The sequence below is a fragment of the Macaca nemestrina genome, chromosome 10 (assembly GCF_043159975.1).
Source record: "Macaca nemestrina isolate mMacNem1 chromosome 10, mMacNem.hap1, whole genome shotgun sequence".
In the NCBI taxonomy this organism is placed as follows: Eukaryota; Metazoa; Chordata; class Mammalia; order Primates; family Cercopithecidae; genus Macaca; species Macaca nemestrina.
The window spans coordinates 117,154,856-117,180,168 of record NC_092134.1 but is presented as its reverse complement, the minus strand read 5'-3'; the positions used below and the strand labels follow the sequence as shown (position 1 = coordinate 117,180,168).

At 40.4% G+C, this 25,313-nt stretch overlaps 1 protein-coding gene across 5 annotated transcripts in view; it reads right to left on the bottom strand.

Annotated features, from left to right (window-relative positions):
- LOC105492127 (branched chain amino acid transaminase 1) overlaps nt 1-25,313 on the bottom strand; it is a 130,538-nt gene that overhangs the window by 15,324 nt on the left and 89,901 nt on the right. For all 5 annotated transcript variants that reach the window (XM_011759067.3, XM_071072048.1, XM_011759066.3 and 2 more), the window contains 4 exons: nt 17,884-18,047; nt 9,537-9,679; nt 4,157-4,242; nt 394-534 (listed from right to left, as the gene is read on the bottom strand). In XM_011759067.3, the coding sequence (XP_011757369.2) occupies nt 394-534; nt 4,157-4,242; nt 9,537-9,679; nt 17,884-18,047 (534 nt within the window). The remainder of the gene's footprint in view (nt 1-393; nt 535-4,156; nt 4,243-9,536; nt 9,680-17,883; nt 18,048-25,313) is intronic.

The following is a 25,313-nucleotide window of genomic DNA, read 5'->3' as shown; positions in this document are numbered from 1 at the left end:
CATAGTAGATATATGCTAATACAGTTTCATCTGGATAAATTGTCCCAGTTATTTTTTTTTTGTAATGCCAAGTTAAACTACAACAACAAAAAACCCAGCAGAGTGCAGTGGTGCACTCCTGTAATCCCAGCAACTCAGGAGGCTGAAGCAGAAGGATTGCTTGAGCCCAGGAGTTTGAGGCTGCAGTGAGCTATGATCACACCAGTGAATAGCCACTGCACTCCAGCCTGGGCAACATAGCGAGACTCCATCTCTTTACAATAAAGAAAAACAACAACGACAAAACTTTTGTACCTTGCGTCTGGGTCCAAATGCAATTTTATTCATACACTTAAATTAAATGTAATTTAATGTGACTGGAAATGATAGGAAGTGAGGAAATACTTGTCGTACCTCGCCTTTGTACAGTATGTCAGAAACTGGGCAAACAACACAGGCTGTACCAGAGCCAAACATCTCCCTCACTCTGTTCCCCTCCAGGGCGGTTGTCAAGTCATCCATGGTGAGGTATCTCTCTGATACCTTAAATTCACCCTGCACGGAATATAAAAAATAACAAATATATTTTAAAGGAAAAGGCATGCAAAACAATTGCCAATATTTATGGTTCCGCTTAACATTCTGATTGCACTTAGACAAGGTCATAACCATCCTTCAAGGGAAAGCTGGAAGGGACACACCATCTTATCAGTGAACACATTGAGGTGTTAAGGAACCTACTTCAAGGTCACAGATTTATATATGAGATTATCAGAATATAAAATATAAGATTATCACCACAAGACACATGGTATACTTTAACATATGCCTCCTTTTTTGCCTTCTTATTTTTTAACTTGTATAAAGTCTTACAAAATTGACGCATCCCAAGAGCTGCTTGATGTATGCTCCATGCTAACAGTGTCTTAGGCTGGGTGCGGTGGCTCACGCCTGTAATCTCTGCAGTTTGGGAGGCTGAGGCAAGTGGATTACTTGAGGTCAGGAGTTTGAGATCAGCCTGGCCAACCTGGTGAAACCCTGTCTCTACTAAAAATACAAAAATTAGCCAGGCGTGGTGGCAGGTACCTGTAATCCCAGCTACTCAGGAGGCAAAGGCAGGAGAATCGCTTGAACCCAGGAGGCAGAGGTTGCAGTGAACCAGGATCACGCCACTGCACTCTAGCCTGGGTGACAGAGCGAGACTCTGTCTCAAAAACACAAAACAAACAAAACAAAACAAAATCAGTGTCTTAAACCCTACTTTACCATAAAGGAGAACAATGTATTATGTAATATTAATAATTATAGCTACCATTTATCAAGCACCCGGTATTATGCCAAGTTCTATAATTTTAGGGTAAGTACTATCATCCCCATTTTACAGATGAGGAAACTAAGGTTCAAGGAGGTTGAAGGGCATCTCCAGGGCCACAAAGGAAGTAAATGACAGAAACTCCATTTGAACCCAGGTCTGATCTGATTGGCTCCAAATCTGGTACTCTTTCTACCTTTGTCTTTTTTTTTTTTTTGAGATGGGGTCTTGCCCTGTCACCCAGGCTGGAATGCAGTGGCATAATCTTGGCTCACTGCAGCCTCGACCTCCCAGGCCCAAGTGATCCTCCTGTCTCAGTCTCCTGAGTAACTGGGACCACAGGTGTGTGCTGCCATGCCCAACTAGCTTTTATTTTTTATATTTTATTTTGTAGAGATGGGGGTCTCCCTATGTTGCCCAGGCTGGGCTCATGCGATCTTCCCACCTCAGCCTCCCAAAGTGCTGAGATTATAGTTGTGAGCCACTGTGCACGGCTTACCTATATCTTTTACGGAATAAAGAACAGACTGAGTTCAAATATCTGAAATACTCATTATTTTTAAACATCGAATGTATATTTGGGAAATATACATTTACTTGAGAAATTGTATTGTGTGTATTTTTTTCCTAATATGACTAATAGTTGACTTTACAGTGACAATTCTCTTTCAGTATCACATTCGGTTGATTTTCATCATGGAATTAGTGGTATAACCTCATTGACTTCTGCCTAAGTGTCTGAATATATTCTTTCCTCAAGGATAGGAAATGGGAAAAAGAAAAATCTTGATTCTTTTAAGCTATCTGTTTAAACTGTCTGTTTAATTCTCATTCTTTTACCTCAGTGGTTCAATTTCACAGTTTGTCAACAAGTTATTTGAATAAAGGGCAACAAAAAATAGAGAGGTTTAAAAAAGTAAGATGAGTATTTCTTTTAATTTATAAACCCACAAGAGATAAAAATGGAAATCAAAGCTCTTGGAAATATTCAAAATATTTTGAAAATATTCAAAATATTTGAATATTTAAAAGAAGAACTCATGCTGTAAGTAGATTTGGAAGGGCAGGAAAATATGTCTGTAATAGAAATATGGCTCTTTGAAAGCTTCAATTTCTCTCAGTCTACAATTGCAATTATGTTGTTCAAAGGTAAATAAACTGCAGAAAATCAGCCAGATTAACCGAAAACAAGCTGAGTTCTGTGCCCTGAAAAAGAAAAGAAAAGAAAACTCTTTTGTAAATAAGCAGAATTATTTTTACTCTGCTCACCCTTACTTATCTTTGGACAATTTCCCCTATCTGGTAAGCAGTGGTGACCCCTACATGCCTCTTGGCATTTCACGTCTCATGTTTTAAAATAGCTTTTTAAAATAAATTACAGCTAGGAAGTCAAGAAAAAATTTCCTCCATAATAACCTATTTTTCATGCTAGCAAATCTTTAGTGTGGGAAAGTATTTCCACTTGCAACTTGTCATCAAACCTTCTGTACTTGGTTGTTATTTTTCTTTAATAAAACAAAAATTACTGAGCTTCAAAAATATCTTTCCAATTGCAAACATATTTAGGACAGGGCAAGCTGTTTGAAATTATACCAACAGTTTGTAAATGCCATGCCCAATGTGCCAGCCAGCATGTAGCAGTTGGGTCTTGTCTACTTCAGGGTTTTGTAGAATTATTTATAGCACATTTCATCTATTTTCAAAGTCTTTTCCAGAGAAACCATGCTAGTATGATCCTAGATAACGTGTGTGTTTCTAAACATTTGTCCTATTACTACTAGTACTCTTTGACCACAGTAAGCTCAAAGTCATTTCATGTTCTTTGGAGACCATTTTAACACCTGGGTCAAAAGTTCCATCCAAGAACCTTTACCAGACACCCAATTCATTCAATAATTTGTCTTGAATACGTTATGTCATTTCCAAAACCGAATCTTTTTAAATTTTATTTATTTATTTGTTTTTAGAGACATGGTCTCACCCTGTCATTCAGGCTGTAGTGCAGTAGCTTGATCATAGCTCACTGTGACCTTGACCTCCTGATCTTACGCCATCCTCCCACCTCAGCCCCCCTAACTAGCTGGGATGACAGGCATGTTCCACCATGTTCAGCTAATTTTTTTTATTTTTTTGTAGATTTGGGGTCTCACTATGTTGTCCAGGCTGGTCTCAAATTCCTGGGCTCAGGGGATCCTCCTGCCTTGGCCTCCCAAAGTGCTAGAACTATATGCATGAACCACTGCACCTGGTCCACCAAATTGTTTAATATGCTTGCCTGTGTCACACGAATTTGAAAGTCTACTGAAAACAGCTTTACATTTGCTTGCCTGTTCTGATTTTAAAATAGGTATGTATATGAAATTTGGAGGATGGGGGTAGGACAGAGAGAAAAAGAAGGCAGCCAAACCAATAATGTTATGTTAGTAAACATTTATATGTCAGTGAAATTATTTCATTTCTATGACAAGCACGGTTATACTGGTATAAATAAAGGAAAGGAAAATTTTCATTGCCATTTGGAAGCAACACAGACTTGAGAAGGACTGGCTGGATGGAGGCACACCAAGTATGAAGCAGATAAAAGTTGGTAGGAGATACCCGGTAGATTGAGACTACTCCTAGAATACTTCGCCATTACGACATCTTGCTACACTGGTTTCTCTCTGCCCTCACTAACAAGAATACTTATTTTAATAGTCTTGCCAAGAAAGTCCTTCTAGAAGAATACTTTTCATTCATGTTAGAATTTAAAGATTAGATAACATTGGTTGGAACCACAGGATATTATTTCAACACTTGGCTGGGCTTATTTTGATTATTTTTTATTTCAGGCTTACAAAAGTTGTTCATATCAAAGGCACCCACCCACTGATGTGCCAGGTCCAGAATGCACTGCCTTGTCACTCCTGGAAGAATGATGCCATCTAGCGGAGGAGTTGCCAGTTCTTCTTCTGTCAATCAGAAATTGGGATATTTTCAAACTTTTACTACATTAGGCATGCCTTATTATCAATAGCCATTAAAAAAAAAAAATCACAATTTGGTAGTAACAAACATCAAGAAAATGTTACTGTTCTGCATGGTCAAATTTCCCAAATCAGTTCACACTTCAGGTAGACCCTATTTAAAAAAGAAGGAACAAAAGGAAGGAAGGAAGGAAGGAAGGAAGGAAGGAAGGAAGGAAGGAAGGAAGGAAGGAAGGAAGGAAGGAAGGAAGGACAGAAGGAAGGAAGGAAGGAAGGAAGGAAGGAAGGAAGGAAGGAAGGAAGAAAGGAAGGAAGGAAGGAAATCTAATCATCTTCAGTTTACCCTTAACCAGTAAAATAATGAGATGGCTTTCCACCAACAAACAGTAAGAGTTATTGCATGGTCTTAAGAGGAACATTCTGAAGTGAAAATTTACCTTAGCAGATGAAAGGTGGTTAGTAACTAGAATAATGTAGATAAGATCTTACTCAGAAAAACTGGTCATTACTAAACCTTCCAAGAAAGCTACGGAGGAGGCTATCACCAAGAAGTGTGCGTGCCTACTCAGGCTTGTCTCTGCTTCCACACTGCCCTTGGAGAGTCTAATTTTTTTTTTTTTAAGGTGGAGTTTTGCTCTTGTTACCCAGGCTGGAGTGCAGTGGCGCCATCTCAGCTCAATGCAACCTCTGCCTCCCAGGTTCAAGTGATTCTCCTGCCTCAGCCTCCTGAGTAGCTGCGATTACAGGTGTGCGTCACCACGCCCAGCTAATTTTTGTATTTTTAGTAGAGACGAGGTTTCACCGTCTCTACTGGTCTCGAACTCCTGACCTCAGATGATCTGCCCACCTCGGCTTCCCAAAGTGCTGGGATTACAAGCGTGAGCCACCGTGCCCAGCCTGAGAGTCTATCTTTAGTGATTTTTCAAACCTGGTGGAGCACCAGCAACAAGTATGAAGATGCTGCCTTCGCCCTCTGAGATTCAAATGTAATGTGCTCGTCAGAGTGAGCTCAAGCATGTATATGGCTAAAAAAGAAGACACTCAAGAAACAAAACTCCAAAGCTGAGCTACTGCTCTACTGTGAGAAGACTGCAGACATCCCTAACTACTGTGAGGTCTAGGAGGACCGTTGTCCACAGGCATCATGTGTGATCCATCAGCTGCACAAGCTCTCCTTACAGTACCCTCTGGCACTCAGCATCTCCCTTTCCTCCCCACCTCTGACACCCAGGAGTCTGAATCTAGTGAGTGCTGACACTGAGGCCAGCACCCTCTCCCTCAGTACACGGTGGTTCTGGGCTTGCCTACTCCACTGGGGTTACATCAGACATGCCCAATAGCCAAGCTCTATCTGGAATACCAAACTGTATCTTCATCCTTCTATCCTCAAAATCGGGCATTGTGCCTAGCCCAGAGTGTATATAATAAATGTTTTTGAGTAAAAAATAAATGAATAAGTTATCTTCGCTAGGATACAGCAGTATGGCTTTTTTGAATTTTGTTTCTGAAAATCATCTGCTGAAAATTGCTTTCTGGAAAGGAGAAAATTTGTTCTTGGCAATGTTCTTAGGGCTACTCTTTGTCGTGTTTAGAAGTGTTGATGATCTCAAAATAAACATGTGTTTTGCAATAGCTAGCCAACTAGATACATAAATGTATGGATCTATTTGTGTGTGTCTATGTATGTACGCGCGCACACACACACTTCCAGTGCCCCCAAACCGGACCTTTCCTAAAGCTTGCTGAGTTCTGAGACTACATTAAGTTAAATGAAAACAGCAGCCCCGCATGTGCAAGTGCTGTTTTGTGAAACATATTTAACACCCAGAACTGTAACCACTAGCCTGAGGTCAAGGAACAGAACATCTGCTTCTCTGGTTGCCAGACAGAGATGATGACATGACAACATTTGGGTGAGAAATATTCATTTTCCTCTGCAACCACAAACATACTTACAAGAGCCAGAACTCACTCCAGATTGCCCAACATGAGGAAAACAGAACCTACAAATGCAGCTTGTTTTTGACAAAGAAATCATTTTTAGGAGATGAGGAATTTAGAAGCAATAACAGCAGGATTCATCTGTGACTTCCCAAAGTCAAACACTAATGGAAACCAGGAATGTAGGTCTGCATAAGTGCCCTAAACACCATCAGCACAATTAGCCATTTATTCTACAAATACATATTGAGTGCTGTTTACTGTTTCAAGCTCTTTGAATACAGCAGTGAACAAAATTGACGTATCTCCCTGCTTACTTTCTAATAGACACAGCTAAACATTTATTGTGTTGACAGTATGTTAGACTACAGAGGGGGAAATAAAGAAGGAAAAGCAATGGAGAATGCTGGGGAGAAATGGGAAAGGGAGTTTATGATTTTGATTAAGAGCTCAAGGAAAGCCGGACTCAGAATGGGATTTGTAAGCAAAGATTTGGAGGATGTCAAAGAGCAAGCGGCACAGACATCTGAGGAAGAGTGCTCCAAGTCGAGTCCACATTCACGCCTGACATGTCCGAGAGGACTCGTGATATGGTCTGAGCAAAACCGAGACTCATTGCCATGGTTGTTTTCCCAAAGTGACTGTGAACTCAACCACGAGGACTGGGTCTTATTTTTCAGGGTATCTCCAGGGTCCAGGATATGATACAATGCTTTGTTCAAATGGTGAATAGCAAGTGTATGGGTTAAATTACTCATCAACAGAGTGATGATGTGTGATCTTACCACCATGGGTGCTGTTACTGAAATAAAAACTCCCATGGCTTACAAGCTGAGTGCCACACATAGTGACTGTGCATGGCACTGTGCTTTGAACACACACTATCCACCACCCCATCCACCTTCCTGCACCAGCCATCTCAACCAACAGGAGCAGTGTGTGTGGGCACCCACGAAAAGAAGGCAGGCTGTTACCAAAGAACTCTGCTTATACCTCCTATCGGTAACGTTTGTGAAAATCAATATTGTGCTGATTTTCAACTCATTCTTCATTGTAGTTTCCTAAAACCATATGATATAAATCAAAGTTATTTCAGAATTGCATGTCTTTTTTTCAGCCCAAAAGTTTTTCCTAACATTCTATTTACTTCAAATATTTATTCTATTTCCTTTCTTTCTCCTTATTCTGAATTTTATTTTTTCTGTTAGATGAACATCTCCAAAGTGAAGGAGTATATTAAAACTAAAGTTATCCCAGGCAACCATAACCTGAATAGTAACTAACACTCTTAAGGTCTTGTATATTTTCCAAGAGGCAGAAGACAAATTCACTCATTTCTATTCTGACCTTTAAAAGACATGGTGGAAATGTTTCATGATTATTGTTTGGATAAAGAACAATTTTCCACCAGGACAGTTTCTGGTGTTTCTGGTTAAATCATGTAGCTCTGATTCAGAGTGTACTTAAATTGTGACATCTCCCATCCATAAAAATAATGATGGTACCACCTCTGAATGATGTAACTGTTTTTGTTTTGAGTTGTGTGGTTTTTTGGTGGAGTTTGGGGTGGGGGTAAGAGTGGCCAGATGGGAAGGAGAGTTGAATCGGCCTATTATCTTCTAAGTGCAGAGGTCAACACTGGCTACAATCTTCCAAGCGTAGCTTTTGCTATATGTCACATATAGTAACTCAAATTTATAAATCATAAATATTCCAGTATAAATTTTATTTTCAAACAGTGCCAAGTACAAACAGCAGGAATGGAAGGATGAGAATGATCTGTATCTGGTTTTTCATATGCCAAGGATTACCAATGGCCAAGCCCAGGACAAGGCGTACTCATCATACCTTCTGTTTATTCTACCTCTGACTGCAATATAAGACTCATCTTGTTAGTCTCTGCAACTAACACTAAAATTAGTACTTAGCTCTGAATTCAGCCACATCGAAATTACCATTTTCCTCTTTTTATAGCCAAATAACACTAGAGCAAGAAAGGCTACTGTAGCTACTTTCAAATATAAATTGCATTTTAAAAAATTTAATTGAAACCACTGAGACTTCATAAGTACTTGGAAACATCATTTATATTTCTAGTCTCTATAATTGCTACTGTGAAATGAACAACCTAAGAATGTAAACAAGTCCAAAAATATGTTTCTAAATTTGGTATGATTATCAAAATTCTAATAGAAATAAATGCCTGTTTTTCTCCCACCATTGGCCATTTAATTCAATATCATACACATTGCCAACACTTCACTGAACCCCTGTGGTCTCTGCCAACTAATAAAAAGAACAGCAAAGAAAAGTAATGAGTAGTCAGGATATTAAAGATAATAGAGAAATACCGATTTCTATAGTGGATATATGAAATTGTCTTGAATGAACCAGGATCTAGATACAATCCCAAGATACATGATTTGTCTTTTAAAATGGTGTTCTTTAATCAAACTGAGCTCTAGAGTAAATTTGGAGAGACTGTGATACATTTTCAAAATATGTAGAAAGGGCAACAATTGTTAAAAGAATTACAGCCAGATAGTACACAAAATCCTTCCAGTAGAATCAGTACACTGCATTTATTACTATAGCATTTTATATACGGTATATGGTAAATGACCATTGACCTGATCTGAGACCTATCTCCAAATGCAAGGTGTTCAGATAGGAAAATCGTTGGGGAACAGCAGAAGGGATAAGGAAGCAAATCTTCCAATCATGGTAACTTAAATCCCTTAATGTGACATCTCAATATCTCAATAATCAGTACATCTAGAGCGAAAAAACAAAAAAAAAAAACACGAAAAACGAAAAACTTCTAGAGCTTCTTTAAATCGAAACTCGGCTGTGCAGTGCAGTGGCTCACACCTGTAATCCCAGCACTTTGGGAGGTCAAGGCTGGTGGATCACCTGAGGTCAGTTCAGGAGTTCAAGACCAGCCTGGGCAACATGGTGAAACCTCGTCTCTACTAAAAAAAAATACAAAAATTAGCTGGGTGTGGTGGCAGGCGCCTGTAATCCCAGCTACTTAGGAGGCTGAGGCAGCAGAACTGCTTGAACCAGGGAGGTGCAGGTTACAGTGAGCTGAGATCACACCATTGCACTCCAGCCTGGGTGACACAGTGATACTCCACTTCTTAAAATAAAAAAACAAAACAAAAAACAAAACAAACAAACAAAAAACCTCATGTCTATTTGCGCAGCAAAAGCACAGTAGTCCTTACTCAGCCTGGGACTGTGCTACTTACTCCCTTGTACTAAATTTCTAGCTCTTGTCTTTCTGGTCCTGTTGAAAATGACTGAGAAATGCGCAGAGTGAAATCTGAGTGGATTACCTCCATCTTCATTTATCCAGTAAAGAAAAAGATTCATAGTTCCCACTTCAGTGATCTGATGGTCCTTTCCATAGAGCCACAGGACCTGCTGACACCCATTATCCACTGCTTCGCACTGGGCAAAAAGAGATGATCCATAATTCCTTCAAGAAAGAGAAAACATGCAGGTTACAAACGTATTTCATCCCCACTCCCTCATCTTCTACACTCTGATAGCCTCGAGTTCTTAATTCACATGTGGACGTAGTGAAGGTATTATGTTCTTAATATATACACACTCTGTAGTCGGCTGCATAACCTTAAAGGAAAACTCTTTAGAGAATCTAAGTGATTTAACTGCATTCATCAGAGACAGAACAATGTGAAACCTTGAAATCTTAACTGGAGAAGTAATAATAGAAGAACACAGGTAAATAGCCAAGTTAATGAGAACAGTTAAAAGTTACTGAGTATGTTTCCACACACCAAGCAATTTTACATGAATTACTTCAATCTCACATCAATACTACGAAGTAGACACTATCATTATTTCCATTGTTCAGATAAGAAACGGAGGTTTAGAGAAGTAACTTCTGTCAAGTTTCTGCAGAAGAGCACCAAGTGTGCGCACTTTTATCTAAGACCTTCTAACGTATCCAAGGAACACATGATGCCCAATTCCCGGAAAAGATAGGACAAATATTAAATGTTAAAGATAGGACACATGTTAAAAGTCTTGATGTTGACCAAAAAGTATTTCAAAAGCTTATTTTTCTCAGCCTGCACCATTCATCCCAGATTATTTAAAATGAAAGGAACAAAGTACATTTTTCTGGAATGACAATTTAGTGTTATAATACTTTTAACGTATATCTTTTATCTAAACTTACATGGGAAAATTATGGAGTATATTATAAAATAGGGTTGAATATTTTAGACAAAACATGACAGTCCTCAAATAAATGTGATAGCTGCTTGCCTCCATACACTCCTGGCTGTATAACTAAGTATGAGAAGTACTGCCATAAGACAGTCAGGGGTCAGGAATAAATTCCAGACCCCCCATTGCACTATGAAATCCCCAGAAATACACAAAAACAAACAATGAAAAACAACTAAAACGACTACAAATGTAGTAATGTAAAACTCCTACATTACATTAATGTAATCTACCACAAAATACCTGTTTAGGTCTCTTAGAGTATCTCTTTTACATCTGGGTAAAATCACAATTTGTGTTGTTGTCTAAATAAAAGTTGAGCATGAGGCCAGGCGCAGTAGCTCATGTCTATAATCCCAGCACTTTAGGAGCCCGAGATGGGCGGATCACTTGAGGTCAGGAGTTTGAGACCAGCCCGGCCAACATTGTGAAACCCTGTCTCTACTGCAAATACAAGAACTAGCTGGGCGTGGTGGCGGACGCCTATAATCTCAGCTACTAGGGAGGCTGAGGCAGGAGAATCATTTGAACTTGGGTGGGGGGTGGCAAATGTTGCAGTGAGCCGAGATTGCACTCTGCACTCCAGTCTGGGTGACAGAGTGAGACTCGGTCTCAAAAATAATAATAATAATAACAATTAAATATTAGAGCCACATGTGAATGTTTATCTACTGTTTTCATCTGCACAGCCTCCCTTCCCACTATATTCCATACTCTTATAAAAACATGGTCTTTCTATAGAGCTATGTCATTATGCTTAGATTGATAATATAGCATCTTTCCCTACTGCAGCTGATGACAATATAGGATCTTGCTCTGCTGCAGCTCAATTAAAGGGTGGGCATTTAACCTAAGATAGTCACATGATTCCTCCTTTGCGTACATTCACTCATTTTAATGTCTATAACCTGAAATATAGGCATTTTCTCCTTTCTGGTGTTGCTTACTTGGTATGATGTAAACCTGGGGTCGGCTGTGTCCATGATCACATTTCACAGAAGAAAGCATCTGAAGCAGAGCCCTAGGCCAACATGGAGCCAGAAGCTCTGACCAGAGATAGAGGACAGAGATAGAGGAAAAAGGGAAGAAAAAGGGGGATGTGCAAAGGACACAAGAAACTTGGAAATAATTTCTTTAACCCCTAGCAAGTCCACTGCCAGCATCCTAGTTTCATAAGTCAATAGATCCCTTGTCTGCTTAAGATCATTTTGAGGCCAGGTGCAGTGGCTCACGCCTGTAATTCCAGCACTGGGGAGGCCGAGACAGGTGGATCACCTGAGGTAGGCAGTTCGAGACCAGCCTGACCAACATGAAGAAATTCCATCTCTACTAAAAATACAAAAAAATTAGCCGGGCGTGGTGGCGAATGCCTGTAATCCCACCTACTCTAGAGGCTGAGGCAGGAGAGTCTCTTGAACTCAGGAGGTAGAGGCTGCAGTGAGCCAAGATCAGGCCATTGCACTCCAGCCTAGGCAACAAGAGTGAAACTAGTCTCAAAAAAAAAAAAAAAAAAATCATTTCAAGTTGGTTTTCTGACTTGCAACTGAAAGAATATTGACTAACAGCTGAAATATTCCAGTAAACTATGGAAAACAGACATCATACCATGATGATTGCAACTGGAACATGATGACGTTGACTCACACCAAGGTAATGTTAAGAGTCATTAAAAGGGCTGGGCACAGTGGCTTATGCATGTAATCCCAGCACTTTGGGAGGTCGAGGTGGGCGGAACACTTGAGGTCAGGAGTTCGAGACCAGCCTGGCCAACATGGTGAAACCTCGTCTCTACCAAAAATATAAAAAATTAGCCATGTGTAGTGGAGCACACCTGTAATCCCAGCTACTCGGGAGGCTGAGGCAGGAGAACCACTTGAACCTGGGAGGCGGAGGTTGCAGTGAGCCGAGATCGTGCTACTGCACTCCAGCCTGGGAGATAGAGTGAGATTCCATCCCCGCCACCAAAAAAAAAAAAAAAAAAAGAGTCATTAAAAGACCCTTAAAACATACACTTCTAAATACAGATGACAAAATGTAAATTCTTGGCCAATGTGGAGATGAAGCAAGTCTGGTATACAGACAGGAAGCTATTAAAAATATAAATAGATAAATAAATATGAAAAAGACAACAGATAGGAAGCTATAGTTTAATGACCATAAAAATTCAAAAAACCTTATTCATAATTGATAGTAAATAGAGTTAAATTATAAATGCTTTTTAATAATTAGTATAAACCAGATTGCAGGGGATGTCCAGTAGAAAGACCGTGGTTAACAGACCTGGGTACAGCCCTTGCACTTTGCCTCATTTAATCCATCTGGCAAACAAAAATATCTGCTTTATATACCTCATTGGGTTGTTTGGAAAAAATAAATAATAACAATAAAAGCCAAAAAATGAGTTACATGAGACTGTATTCAATATCCTAAAAAATTAAGTTTTAAAAAAATAACTATTTTGGTGGGGTGTGATGGCTCATGCTTGGAATCCCAGTAACTCGGGAGATCGAAGCAGGAGGATCGTTTGAGGCCAGAAGTTCCAGACAAGCCTGGGCAACACAGCGAGACTGCATCTCTAAAAAACAGTAACTATTTTACTTGAATTTTTTCTCATTCATAGACACAACTGTGAAGTTTGACCATACCTGAAAATAAATTATTTTTCATATACAAAATGCCTTTTAGACTGCATTAAAAAACACATAGAGAATTCTTACCAGATGAATATTTAGCCTTTCAAAGAAGCGTCTACATACAAATGGATACACACTTTTGAAAGTGCAGCTGAGCCGGGCGCGGTGGCTCACGCCTGTAATCCCAGCACTTTGGGAGGCCGAGACGGGTGGATCACGAGGTCAGGAGATCGAGACCATCCTGGCTAACACGGTGAAACCCCGTCTCTACTAAAAATACAAAAAATTAGCCGGGCGTGGTGGCGGGCGCCTGTAGTCCCAGCTACTCGGGAGGCTGAGGCAGGAGAATGGCGTGAACCCGGGAGGCGGAGCTTGCAGTGAGCCGAGATGGCGCCACGGCACTCCAGCCTGGACGACAGAGCGAGACTCCGTCTCAAAAAAAAAAAAAAAAAAAGTGTAGCTGAATTAGGCTGGGCACGGTGGTTCACGCCTGAAATCCCAGCACTTTGGGAGGCCAAGGCAGGTGGATCACGAGGTCAAGAGACCGTGACCATCCTGGCCAACCTGGTGAAACCCGTCTCTACTAAAAACACACCAAAAAAATTAGCCGGGCGTGGTGGTGCATGCCTGTAGTCCCAGCTACGCGGGAGGCTGAGGCTGGAGAATTGCTTGAACCCGGGAGGCGGAGGTTGCAGTGAGCCGAGATCACGCCATTGCACTCCAGCCTGGGTGACAGAGCAAGACTCCATCAAAAAAACGAAGGAAGGAAGGGAGGGAGGCAGGGAGGGAGGGAGGGAGGCAGGGAGGGAGGGAGGGAGGCAGGGAGGCAGGGAGGCAGGAAGGCAGGGAGGCAGGCAGGAAGGAAGGAAAAGTAAGTAGCTGAATTAAAACCATAGCTCCTCAGCTTCATGAAGCACTGGGTAGGGAAAGAGAATTAAAGATAGTGACTATTTCAATGCACTGAAAAGGAAAGGGTTTCTTATGTTTAGTGTTAGATTGATTGATTGATATATTACATTCTATAGATGGTCTTTATTCTCCCAAATTTTAATTTTCTCAACGTTCTCTCACAGGTGTAAGCTATATGATTAATGTCCACAGGATAACTGATACCATGGTAATATAGTTGGGTTCCCGCCCATGTGCTGCCAATATTCATAAGAGAAACATGTTCTTGGAGGAAACAGAAAAATGAAAAAGTAAGAAAGCTATTGACATAGAAACATTTCAACATAGTTTTAAATAGAATAGATATCTGGGAGAATAGACATATTAAATACATCCCTCCAAAAGAATAAATTCTATTATGTAAAACTTAACTGATTTCTTCTAAGATAAAGAGAGTCCAGGAAACGAAATGAGACAGTGAGAAAACCTCACAACATCAGTGACGGTGAGAGGTTACTACAGGTTGAGGATCCCTAATTCAAAACTTCGAAATGCTCCAAAATCTGAAACTTTTCAGTGCCAACATGATGCTCAATTTGGATTTCGAATTTTTCGGATTAGGGATGCTCAAAGAGAAATATTCCAAAATTTGACATCCAAAACACATCTGATCCCAAGCATTTCAGATAAGAGATATGTAACCCATACCTGCCAGACTGGGTACTAAGTACTTAACCACGTTATTTCACTGAGTCATCTAAAAACAACCCTAGACTTTATTGTTCTTTGGAAGACTTGGAGAAAGAGAGGATTCAGTTGTAGAAGATCTCACAGATAGTTAAGTGTGTAACTCCCAGACACTTGACTCCTAAGCCCAAGCTTTTAACCATCAGGGTACCATTAGGTTATCATACTGCATTTGCTGAGAGCTTTCTATATGCCGAGTACTGTCCTAGGCACTTTCTATTATCTCACTTAATCTGTGCAAGGTATTATTGCCACAACTTTATAAATGAGGAAACTGATACATAGAGCAGGTAAGTAACATGCCCAAGGCAAGTAGGTTGGTTTGTTTTTAAGACTTCAAGTTTTTTCAGAGCAGTTTTAGGTTCCCACCAAAACTAAAAGGAAAGTACAAAGATTTCCTGTATCCCCTTCTCCGCATCCAAATGAATAGTTTCTACCATTACCAATGCCTCACACCAGAGTGGTACATTTGCTGCAATGAATGAACCACACCGACATACCATTATTACCTGAAGTCTAGAGTTTTCATTAGTGTTCATTCCTGGTGTACATTCTATGGATTTGGACAAATCTATAATGACATGTATGCACCCTTATGGCAGTTAGGTTTTTAAGCCAGGTCTTTCTGACTTCAAAGCTTGTACTCTTAAATGCAGAATCAGAATGCAATGAAAAAAAGAAAAAACTAAGAGAGAGAGGTAATTTGTGTGTGTGTGTGCACGTGTGCACGTGCAAGAGAGAGAGAAAAAGAAAGAGAGAATGACAGAAAGCCTTATTCCTCCCAAATTAACTAAGGAATCACCTGGGACTAAAAATGTTTCTACAGGGCAAGACCTTTCTCTAGCTCAGTGCTTCTCAAGCTTGGCTGCATGCTAAAGAATCCTGATGCTCAGTCTCTGCCCCAGACCAAATAAACCAGAATCTCTGGAGGAAGGAACCAGGCATCAGTATTTGGTAACACTCCCAGATGATCTTAATTTGTAACCAAGGTGAGGCCCATTGTACTGGGCCTCTCCTTCAGCTGTGTGCAACTGTATTGCTTTTCTCACTTGTGTATATTTAGAAATAGAAGGATAATGCTACCTCAAAACCTTCAATATAGTGGCATAATCTCAGAATTAAAAAAAAAAAAAAGCTTCTCTCTTTTCCTCAGATTCACTTAGATAGAAAGCAGAAAGTTCTTGAGCTTATGAGACTCAATAGTTATTTAAAAATACCAGTTGACTACGGTTGTCATAAAAAATGCTCAAGGGTAATTGTTGACTTAATTAGGTTTACAGATGTAATGATACACACAACTAAAGTTGACTCCAAATGTCTTTGCCAACTCAACAGGATAATACTAAATGTGGAATCTTTTGTTCCCCTTGTACTTCTCCAGGTCAGAAGCATAGGAGACAGCCCTAGAACATTTTGGAAGTGATGGGCATATAGGTTAAATGCCCATCCTTTTGGTTACCACCTTCCCTCTTGCCATTTTTAATTTATGATTTCAATACTTTCTTCTCCAGTCTCTTCCTTTCCTAAGAGATTTCAAGTCAATTTCCATTGATCATAGTCCACCTGAGCCTAATGAATCAAATATATTTTATAATAGATTTTATTTTTTTAGAGCACTTTTAGATTCACAAAGAAATTGAGCAAAAAGTAACAGAATTCCCCTATTACACCCCTTCCCCACTACCCTCTCAGTTTTTCTATTATCATCTTGCATTAGTGTGGTCCACAAGTTCATAGTTTACACTAGGGTTCACTCTGTGTTGTACTGAAAGCATTAATTTTTAACTGCCCTACAGTGATCATGTATTCTGCGACAATGCATTAAATCATCATTTACAAATAAATTACAACCTGCCCAAAAACCGGTTAATAAAGATTGCCCTGCAATTTCTGTGTCCCCATGTTATCTTTTTCCTAGACAGGTAGGGGGAGCTAGAAAGCAATATTTTAAAAAAGGAAACTTTTTCGTTATTACATGTCACCCAGATTGTTTATTTACTCTCTCTCTATGGTATATATGTGGTATGCAGTGGTACATAGGCACATGCTCTGTGAAGAAGTTTGAACCAGTAAAAAAAGAAATCAAGAGTCAACAAAAGGAGTGTTCAGCCTGGCTAGCCTAGGACACAGGAAGGTGTGCTCTAAGCCAGAAGGAGAAAAGACTTCCTAGTTTTAACGCATTCCATTTGGATTTCTCGACCCATTGAGGGAATGCAGTTGCTAAAGTTGCCAGTGGGGATGACTTTTATAACCATTCTTTTTTCCTTTGGGTAGGTGAGGAGAGAAAAGAAAAATACAGCAAGACTACAGAAGGGTCAAATCCAGTGGTCATTGCCTCTAATACCCCAGCAGCATGTCATGTGACTCTCTCCTGCCTCCTGAACCTACAGGTCCTACCAGGGCCCACAAGACTGCCATGGACACCTTTTTGGACAGCTGCTGCCCTGGGTATGTGAACAGCACCATTTGATACATGCAAAGCAAGAACCCATGCTGCTTAATCCAGTTACTCTCGTTCACCCATAGGGGCATTCCTAACTCATGGCCAAGTCCACCCCTGAAATCGTCCAACACTTTTTAAATGCTCTTATATTCCCTGCCAGCTACATATGGCCTATGAGACTGGCCTGACAGAGCCAAAGCAGGGCTGTCCCGCAGCCAGTTGGCAGCAGGTGTGGCCACAATCTGTGGCAATGAAGACAGCACTTCAGTGAGGCGGGCACCTTCCCCAGACAGGACTCCCTGGAGCCAACTGAGAGCCTAGGTCTCAGGACCAGATGCTCTTTAATGCCAGCCATCAGCCTGCAGCCAGAGACCAGTGCCCAGGGGCAGTTTATCCAAAGCACTGATGTGATGTTTGTTAGTTTCTTGCTTCAGTTCTTGCCTAGGTATCATATCCAGTATTTCTCCCTTATGAAGGGCCATCGGCTATCCTTTAAACTAGCACATCTAAAAGCGAGGGCACTGAATTCGTACTGTGTTTATATAGGAAAAGCTACTATAGCTGGCTTGCTGAAAGATTAAACTGAAAATTAACCATGAAACGCAATGAACATTAAAGTTTGAAAAGTACTAAATGTGTTCATACTGAAGTGAAATGGCACTAACTCGACGGTCATGAAGGAATCTTTCCTTTAGACAGAGACACAGATTTACTTACCCTCCCATCTTGCAGTCCCCAGTTCCACCTTCCCAGGCTCTTACATACTTGGGATTGGCCCACAGGGACACTGGATTAAAGGTTCCACTTGAAAAATAAGGTCCCACTGGGCTCAAGAGTACAAAGAGCAGGGCTTTGGTAGGCTTCTTGACTCCAAGAGAAGGCTGCAACAAAGCAGAAGTAGACACAACCGTAACTTAAAATGTAGACACCAGTCTTAAAAGTCTAGAATAGATTTATATCTGTCTCCCAGAAGGAGCCATCGAATGACAGGAGCTATTACCATACTTTTAAAATCGAGTTACACAAAGCCTAATGGTTTTCAAGGAGGACATCCTGAGAATGGAGCACATACATTTCATTTTGCTTTGCTTTCTGAGTTATTACGATTTTAAGCAAAAAAGCTAGATTTGTCCACTTTTGTGCATTAGTAGGGTTTTGGAGGAGAGACATATTTCCAACCACTATCTATATAACACCTTTCAAGCTTGCATTGATTGCGAATTGAGAAAGGGGAGAACCCAGACATGGTTTTAGTCTTTGGGGGGTAAAATATAATATTTACTTCTCTAATTCATCCTTCTGTTTCACAGCCTAAGTGACTGCTTCAGGACACAGCAGGCTTCAGCTGGTGGTAGGTGGAGGGGAATGTGCCATTAGCACACCTGCCCACATCAACTAGCAGGTAGCAAGAGTACAGCTTCAATAGAGGGATAAGCACTGTTAAATCAAGTTTTGCCTACAGCTGCCTCATTACATTATTTTAAGCTCGGCCTAAAGCTTTCTCTGTACATCATGAACTATAACCTAAATGGACATATAAACAGACTGTAGCCTACTCTTGTGCCAATCACTGAGTTTTGGCCAATCAAATGTGGCCAACTGTTCAAATAAGGCAAACACTGAGTTATAGCCAATCCAGCTGTTTCTGAACCTCATTTCTGTTTTCTGTATGTCACTTTCCTTTCTCTGTCCATAAATCCTCTTCCACCACGAGGCTGCACTGAAGCCACAGGGTCTACTCTGGCTGGGAAGGCTGCCCAAGTTGCGAATGGCTCTTTGGTCAATTAAATCCTTTTAAATTTAATTTGGCTGAAGTTTTTTATTTAACAATATCATTAAAAAAAAAAACAGGGAATGAATGACTTATAAATAACAAAGATAGAAGGCCGTCTTTCCCACAAACACTGTAAAGCCAGTAGCCCACAATGCAAAATCATGCCAATTCCTCCAGCACAAGAGCAGTTATAAGTAATTAGGGTTCATTGTTTATTAAGGAAGAAAACCGAGAGACCCAACATTTTGAAGGCTACATATTAAGATAGAAATGATCACTGGGCTATCCTCAGCAATTCAAGACCACACGAAGTAAAAAAAACAAGGCAGGACTATTAGGTTAAGAGTTTTGGGCCATAAACCACTTGTGTCCAATCTTCACTAGAGCCTGTTCTACCTGGATAGGAATGGGGATCTGTCAGGAAAAGAAAGAGAATCTTTACAATAGAAAAGACTCAACTTGCGCTGATTTTGTGGCTTTGTAATGTTTCTTGAGGGATATTTTTATCTGAACTTCAATTAAACTTCCCCTTACTATCCATTGCCCCACAGTCCCTCACCCACTGCTCAACACTCAGACCACCAAAATCAGGCAGGTAAAATATTAATGAGCATAAACAAATGTGTTTGCACAAGCGCACACCAATGCTATCTGAAAGGCATGCCACCTTAGGAAACGGGAGTCTAATTTCATTAGCATTCCATGGGAACATGATAACCAAAGGGCCTGGGTGGCCACAACAAACCTACGGCGGTTGCCGGGCGCAGTGGCTCAAGCCTGTAATCCCAGCACTTTGGGAGGCCGAGACGGGCGGATCACGAAGTCAGGAGATCGAGACCATCCTGGCTAATACGGTGAAACCCCGTCTCTACTAAAAAATACAAAAAAAAAAAAAACTAGCCGGGCGAGGTGGCGGGCGCCTGTAGTCCCAGCTACTCGGGAGGCTGAGGCAGGAGAATGGCATAAACCCGGGAGGCGGAGCTTGCAGTGAGCTGAGATCTGGCCACTGCACTCCAGCCTGGGTGACAGAGCGAGATTCCGTCTCAAAAAAAAAAAGACTATGTCAGAGATATCCGTCAGCAAGCAACAACAGGTTTTGATTGTTAGCTTGTGTTTGCTCCTTAACGGAGGCTGAAGATTCAAGGAGGACCATCCTACCAATAAAGGATAAGTGCCTTAAAGCTTCATTTGCCTTTTTTGGTTTCACTGTTTGGGAGGAAAAACCTAAGCATACTACACACCTGCTTTTCTTCCCAGCTACGATAAAACTGAACCATCTCATCTCTGCACTTTTATTTAACCTCTCAGTTAAGAAATGACACCTTCATTTCATGAGTGCCTTGAAGCAGAATATGTTAGATTCTTTAACGAATCCTATGATATGGTTTGTATTTGTGTCCCTGCCCAAATCTCATGTCAAATTGGAGGAGGGGCCCAGTGTGAGGTGATAGGATTATGGGGGTGAATTTCCTCCTTGCTGTGCTGGTGACAGTGAGTGAGTTCTATGAGATCTGATTGTTTAAAAGCATGTGGCACTTCCCCTGTGCTCTCTCTCTCCCCTGCTGCCACGAGAAGGTCCTTGCTTCCCTTTCACCTTCTATTATGACTGTAAGTTTCCTGAAGCCTCCCAGTCATGGTAACCCTGCAAAACTGTGGGTCAATTAAACCTCTTCTCTTCATAAATTACCCAGTCTCAGGTAGTTCTTCACAGTGGTGTGAAAATGGACTAATCTGCCCTAGTGATGAGGAATTAAGAGAAGCTTCTCAACGTAATTTAGAGATATAATATGCTGGCATAGTCTCAATAATTTACCTAGCTTCTAAGTTTCTGAATAGAATAGCTTATTTGTGGACAAGCTAATAGCATTTTAATAGCTATCGCAAAAATGGCTGGGACTTTTTTCACTCTGAACTAATGTATTTTATGCAAACTACATTATACTAAAAGAAATAACAATAATGCATTATGAAAATATTTTCCTGAAATAAATTTCACTTTATTTATTTTCTTCTGATATTGACAGGCAAATTTGCATTTTATTCCACTAGGTGGTAGTATACAGAGCACAGATAGAAAACGGAGTAATTCTGTACATTAAATCCATTTCTAGAAAAAGGTCTTGATAAACCTCTAAGTAATATTTGTATTCTTAGCAAGCAGGTAAATTATAGGCTAGAATTTTTCAATGCTGAGAGAAAATGTGTTTATGTGTACTAATACTTTATTTTCTACAATTTAACCAAGTCAATTCATGTTTTACAAGTACTTCAAGTACTGGTGTTGATCACAGACTAGTCACCTTCATCCTTAAATGATTACTTACACCAATTCATTGTCTTTTCATGAATGAAACTGCGATTTCACTGAAAATGGTCACAGTGCTTTAAGACGGAATAAATAAGGTCTAACACAAGGCAGAAAGAGAGGAAGAGAGCTTTATGATTGGGTCAGTTTCTATGCTTAGGAGTCATTATTTGTTTCTATGTTTCAAATATCCCTTCTAGCCTGAAAAGCAATCTAAATTGCTTTTTAAGAGCAATTTAGTGCTGCTGTTAAGAGCATTTTACTATGAATTGTTATACAAAAAAGATAACTCCACTCATATGTTTATCACAGCCTTGTCCATAATAACAAAGACATGGAATCAACCCAGGTGACCATCAATGGTGGAGTGAACAAAGAAAATGTGATACATATAAACCACGGAATATTACGTAGCCATAAAAAAGAATGAACTCATGTCATTTGTAGCAACACAGATGCAGCTAGAGTCTACTATCCTAAATGAATTAACACAGAAGCAGAAAACCAAATATCACATGTCCTCACTTATAAATGAGAGCTGAGCATTAGGTACATATAGACACAAAGATGGGAACAATAAACACTGGGGATTCCAAAAGAGGCGGAGGGGAAAAGTGTTTAGAAAAACTACCTACAGTGTACCATGTTCACTTCTTGGGCAATGAAATCCTTAGAAGCTAAAATCTCGGTATCACAACATATACCCATGTAACAAACTTGCACATGTAACTCCTGACTCTCACATAAATTTTTTTAAAATTAAAAAAAGAAAGTCAATTAACTTGTTTCACACAAGAGTATGTTATTATATAATATTAAACAACTATTAGCAAAATTCCACGATGATAAGTTCAGTCATCTGATTAAATAAAGCAAAAGCCACATAAATAATGAGAACATATGGATGACAACAGCTGATGAATTGTGTAAGTCAGTTTCGATGAGTTATATTTCCTTATAAACACTTTAACACTTTGGCTTTTTACTAGCTTCCTGGAATATTCAAATACATGAGGAATTGAAAGGGGCTTTTAAAAAAAAACATGAAAAATGAGAAATATAAAATTTCAAATGCAGCGTGTTTAACTTCTCAAGAGACCACATTGACTTTGAAACTGAGACGCTGATGTGTTAAAAAAAATAAAGACTTTTTTTACTTCAGGGGCTATACCTCACAAATAAATGGCAAATACATATACAAGGGATTTTAAATACATGGACATTTTGCACGGAAGGACAAGACACTGAGTGTGATGGAAAACAAAAAGACAGGTCACAGAGAAAATCATCACTTCCCTCTGGGTCAGTCAGAAATTACTTTATCGAAAGGCAGGATTTCAGAGGTGATTTGAATGATGGCAGGAAAGAGCTCAGTGAGCTGAGAAGAGTACTATTAGCCTATGTTTTGGCCCACAAGGCAGAGAAGTGCAAGAGCATGTGCAGGCTTGGGAATAATTCTGCCTAGGCAAGGCAGATGAGAGGCAGAAGAAATAAGATAATTGGAAAAGACAGAAGAGCATTTTTCCTAAAGCAACGCAATTTTTGTTTTTTTAATTTGAAGAGTAGCCTGTTCTCTTTTTTTAAAAAAAAATACTGCCAGTTCTTTTGAAAGAGGGTGAAATTGTTAAAGGGGAAAATAGTAAAGAAGGTTGGACTAAGGGGTGCTGCAAGGGAGAGAACTCAGTGGTCCATACAGGGTTTGAAAGCTGTGAGGGTCAGGAAAACGAGAGCACTGAATTCATACTGTGTTTATATAGGAAAAGCTGCTATAGCTGGCTGGCTGAAAGATTAAAAAATAATAATAACCCTCAATAGTATGCTTTGCTTTTTTGGCTCCAACGTATTTTACTGTCGATATCTCATATAACAGAACAATTCAAAAAGTTATAATTCCTATTTTTAAGTTGAAGAAACTGAGGCTTCGAACAAACAATTTGCCCAGGTTTCACGGTTATTAAATTCTAGTTCTTCTCCTCTTAATCCAGTTATTTCATACTTTACTAAAGCTTGAAAACAAATATTACTAAAGTACCCAAGATCTCCTTATTTTAAGAGAGTTCAAACTGGTGTCTAGCTTTCTTCCCCCTGAGCCTTCACCCATGGTGAGACACAGCAGGGATACCTCTTAGGGGCCTGCTGAGTGCCCCCTGCCCCTGAGCATAAAACAAAGGAACATTTTGAGTTCCTTCAAAAGAAAGTCCAGTCATCTGGCTAGCCTTGAGAAGTAAATGAGCAACTTGATAAGAAAAAAAGGGTAACAGTAGCTTAAAACAATCACCAAGGAAGTCAGAGTCAGAAGATGTTTGGTTTCCTACAGAAACTAAAGGTAACATCTTAACAGATGTACCAGAGTTGTTTTTCAGAACCTGGATCTCCATCAAATGGATCCTCCAGACCACAGATATGAGGGAACTGAGGCAACTCTGGGCACACTGGCTATAAGGTAGCCGGGCTCCACAGGAGCAGTTTAAAAAAAAAAGAAAAGAAAAAAAAAAAAAAGAAAGAAAAAGAAAAAGAAAAGGAACTGAGAACTGAATTATCACCATTCTTTGTTTTTTGTTTCGTTTTTTTTAAATGGAGTCTCGAGCCTTGCTCTGTTGCCCAGGCTGGAGTGCAATGGCGCAATCTTGGCTCACTGCAACCTCCGCCTCCCAGGTTCAAGCGATTCTCCTGCCTCACCCTCTTGAGGAGCTGGGATTACAGGCGCGCCACCACACCCGGTTAGTTTTTGTATTTTTAGTAGAGATGGGGTTTCACCATGTTGGCCAGGCTGGTCTCAAATTCCTGACCTCAAGTGATCCGCCCACCTCGGCGTCCCAGAGTGCTGGGATTACCGGTGTGAACCACCACGACTGGCACCATTCTTTGTTTTAAATTTCTTTCTGAGAGGCCTGGAGGAAGTCCACCCATGGGCCAGACCTAATATTCCTTTCCATCTTTATTTTTTTTCTTTTTCTCTTTTCTTTTTTTTAGAGACAGAGTCTTGCCATGTTGCCTAGGCTGGTGTTGAAATCCTGGCCTCAAGTTACCCTCCTTCTTCAGCCTTTCAAAGTGCGGAGATTACAGGCATGAGCCACTATGCCTGGCCTGCTGATCCCATCTTTAGACAAAGATCCCCTTCCTTAATCAATGCACAAAGCAGAAAATCTTTGGATTTACCTGTAACCTGTAAGCCCCTACTTCAAGATATCCCACCTTTTTAGGCCAAACTAATATATGGCTTCCATGTGTTGATTGATGCCTTTGCTGTAACCTCTGCCTCCCCACCTTACATGTAAGCCATTGGGGAGTTTAGGTCTTAGGCATGAGCTCCCTGATTCTGTTTTCTTGTTGGCCTGCAAATAAATACCCTCCCTTCTCCCACTGTAAAACCCCCGTGTGGATGACAGACCTTACTACACTGGGTGAAAAATCCCAGTTTGGTTTAGTAACAACAGCCTTCACCCTCTACATACCCCACGCTCAAACCATACTGAACCCCTTCCATTGCTCCTCACTTTCCTACTTCCATATGCTCTACTGCACTACTTCTCTGCCTGGAACACTCTCCTTCCAATGCCCTCCTATTATGGATTGAATTGTGTCCCTAAAATTCCCGTGTTGAAATCCTAACCCACGATTTGACTGAATTTGGACATCAGGCCTTTAAAGAGGTAATTAAACTTAAATGAAATCATGAGAATGAGGCCTTAATCCATAGGCCTGCTATCCTTATAAGAAGAGGAAAAGACACCAGAGAGAGCTCCCTTGGCCAAACAGAGGAAAGGCCCAGTGAGGACATAGGGAGAAGGTGGCTATCTACAAGCCGGGAGGAGAGCTCTTACCCGAAATCAGCTTTGCAGGCACCCTCATCTTGGACTTCTAGACTCTGGAAGAGTGAGAAAATAAACACCTGTGGTTGAAGCTGCCTAGTCTGTAATATTCTATTATGGCAGCCCTAGCCACAGGATAGAACGCAGGCCTAGCTATCCTACAAATCTGCTCTTCAAGCTGGCCAGCAAACTGGTCAGTTACAAACTTTCCTGCAGGTCCCTGAAACAAAAACTGGATGAAGTTTCCCTCTCGTCT